Source organism: Cryptomeria japonica, chromosome 4 (assembly GCF_030272615.1).
Source record: "Cryptomeria japonica chromosome 4, Sugi_1.0, whole genome shotgun sequence".
Taxonomy (NCBI): Eukaryota; Viridiplantae; Streptophyta; class Pinopsida; order Cupressales; family Cupressaceae; genus Cryptomeria; species Cryptomeria japonica.
The window spans coordinates 26,986,137-26,989,241 of record NC_081408.1 but is presented as its reverse complement, the minus strand read 5'-3'; the positions used below and the strand labels follow the sequence as shown (position 1 = coordinate 26,989,241).

Sequence of the window (3,105 nt, the reverse complement as noted above, 5' to 3'; positions counted from 1 at the left end):
AACAATTTCGTGATGTGTGGGTTGATCACACATAGTGTGGAATTCACCTATATAGGATTTTGTGGCTATTATAATCTTGAGACAACTAACAATTATGTAGGGTATTCATTCTCTGCATCTAAGCAACAAGGTTCTATACAACATATTTTAATATCACATCTTTAATAATTAAATGTATATATAAAAAATAAATCTCATTTTAAATTAATAGACAAAACATAATCTAAAATGCAAACCTTCTACAAATGACTCCATATCTCTTTTTTTTTTTTGATAAAAGTGGATGGCCCACTAAAATTATATTAAAATTTTATATTTTTTACATGGTGTTTGGTTCAATGAGCACTGAGGGGAAAGAACCAGTAAGAAAACCCTTTAGTATAGCTCAGAAACAAACGACTCCATATCTTTTATTAACATGAAAAATATAAAAAATGCCAGCATAAAATTATTTATTATCACCAAATCAAATATTAGATTTTACCCTACATATATTTCTATGCATTTAATGTTTTAAAACGAGTCTCTTGCAAAAATTATATATTACTAATCATAATCATGATAAATAAAAAAATATGATTGTAGAAGTAGTTTATTATTATTAAATAAAAAATATTTAATTCATCAAATAATTTAAGAAGTTGAATGATTAAAAAAAAACCAAATATAAACATTTATAAATTTATTAATGATATAGATATTGCATAACAAAAAATATATATTTATATGAATAATTCATTATTTAAAGATATTAGTATCAACATTTTTAAATATTTCAATCTACACAATTACTAAAGACAACACTTACAGGTACAAATGGAATGTCCAAAGAATAATGGTGATAAATACAATAATATCTAAAAATAAAATTTAATAACAAAAATAAATATTAAAGACATAAAATTCTCCTTACTCTTTATCCTTATCTTCTTTTGGTATGCAAAGCCATTAGAGGGAGCCACTTTGAGAAGTTTGCCCAACCTCCACCATCACTAGTAGACAGCAAGCCGCTGCCACCACAATAGATGACCTTACCCTAATTGAAGACAAAACCTCTGTGAGGGGAGAGGCAGAGTGTCAGCCAAGTTGAGCTACTCTTGCCACGAGAGTGGCGGTGAAGACCCTGGGATCTAGCCACTCCTGCTACCAAAGTGGTGGTGAGGAGCTTGGGATCTAGCCACCCAAACAGGGGCGAGAAACCCGAGATTTACAGATTGAGAGCGTCAAGCATAAAAACTCTAGACCGTGAGGTGGAGAGAGTTTTTCTTTTATATAAAAAAACTTCCACACAATCTAATCCACAAACCATGACTATCAATACCTAAAAATTCAATTAGAATATGCTATATTTATCAGTTTATTGACACAAGGAATATTCTTGGCAATCCACTAGCCCTCTACATGGGAGTGATAATCAGCCATCCACTTGTACGACTTAGGTCCTCCTTATAAGAGTTATTAAAAAAAATCATTTGCTCGGTAATTATTAAAAAAACTCATTTGCTCAGTCCAAACAGATCCCAATAAACTGTCACAATTTTAACATAGTATATTCCTCCTCTCTGACAATCAAGAAACATTTTTTATTTCCTTTCTTGGCCGGCATCTTTTTTTCCTTTGTTACCAATAACTTTCCTCGAACAAAGCTCCCTCACAGTATATATCCCTTTGGATTCCTCGTCTAAATTTATGTCTCTTGGTGATCATTTAACAACCCATCTCAGTTCAAATTATTCTTAAGCTGCTTAAACTTGGTAATCTTTAACAATCCATCTCAGTTCAATTATTCTTTTTTCTTCTGCTGAAATTGGGTAATCTTTAACAACCCATCTCAGTTCAATTATTCATTCTTATTCTGCTGAAATTGGGTAATCTTTAACAATTCATGTTGTGAGAGTTGCTTTTGAATTATATTTGTATATTTTTTATCGATGTTTCGATCATATTCAGTGATATCATATTCAGTGATCCATTATCAGAAAGAAGAAATTTCATTAATCTAATTCGACTGAAATTGGGTTATTCTTGTGCTTTGAAAACCCAATAAATGGATCCTACAAGTGCAAACACAGATTTAAGCAAGAAATCAAAGAGAGGGCATCAGAGAAGATTTGTGGGTGTGAGACAGAGACCATCGGGAAGATGGGTTGCAGAGATAAAGGACTCCTTGCAGAAAGTTAGGCTCTGGCTGGGCACATTTGATACAGAAGAAGAAGCTGCAAAAGCATATGATGAAGCCTCATTAGCCCTCAGAGGACCAAGTGCTAGAACCAATTTCCCAATTCCAAAAGATTTCAATGAGAATGAGTATGCCAACAAGAGGCTGGCCTGTCTCTCTGCTAAAGTTAGAGGCCCACTAGAATTAGATGTGAATAAGAATAACGCTCCTTTTTCTTTTGAGACCACTGAGGATAACACAGGTGGTGGTGCAGGAGGCATTTATGGGGCTCTCAAGGCTAAGTTGGAGAAAACAAACAGGAACAATTTAGGAACAAGTTTTGGTGGTCAAATAGCAATACCCAATAAAAATTATGCTACGAGGCCTGTTATAGATGATATCCCAGCATGGAGAGTCTTGGGTCCTGATTGTGGTAATGCCTCTTTTAGTTTCCAATTTGTTAATGCAGACAATGAGAATAAAATTGGCCAGGAGGGACCTTGTAAAAGGTCTAGAGTGGCTTCTTCTGTTATTGTGCCTCCTACTTTTGATCAGATCAATGGCCAGGTGGGCTTGGAGGGATCTTCAGGTGGCTCTGGTAGTTATCATGGTTATCCTAATTCAGATGGGTATAGTGAGTCTTGTGAAGGTGCAGTTGTTGTAGATGATGAGTCATTATTTTTTGAGCCTGAAGGCCTCTGGAATGACTGTAACTGGGAAGATGGTCAACTTGACTGAAATACTTAAATAATATTATTTGTTATTATCATTGGTTTTTACCTATGTGTGGCTTTTGTCATCAGTTTTAGATTGATTTGAGTGCCTGTGATATATTTTTAACTTTGGTTTGGTTTACAGCTCATTGTGCAGTTGATTAGGATTTGAGATCTCTTTAGTTTAATTGTTTTTCAATACATGTGTTTGGATTTTGAGGCTGGGAGAAGCAT

The 3,105-nt window shown here is 34.0% G+C and overlaps 1 protein-coding gene across 1 annotated transcript; it reads left to right on the top strand.

Moving 5' to 3' along the window:
• Nucleotides 1-2,047: 2,047 nt before the first annotated feature.
• Nucleotides 2,048-2,896, top strand: LOC131079219 (ethylene-responsive transcription factor ERN2-like). Its single transcript, XM_058017120.2, has one exon. The coding sequence runs from the start codon at nucleotides 2,048-2,050 to the stop codon at nucleotides 2,894-2,896; it is 849 nt and encodes a 282-aa protein (XP_057873103.1).
• Nucleotides 2,897-3,105: the final 209 nt, after the last annotated feature.

What these genes read in the sequence shown, in the direction of transcription:
- LOC131079219 (XM_058017120.2), top strand. Translation starts at nt 2,048, where the DNA reads ATGGATCCTACAAGTGCAAACACAGATTTAAGCAAGAAATCAAAGAGA.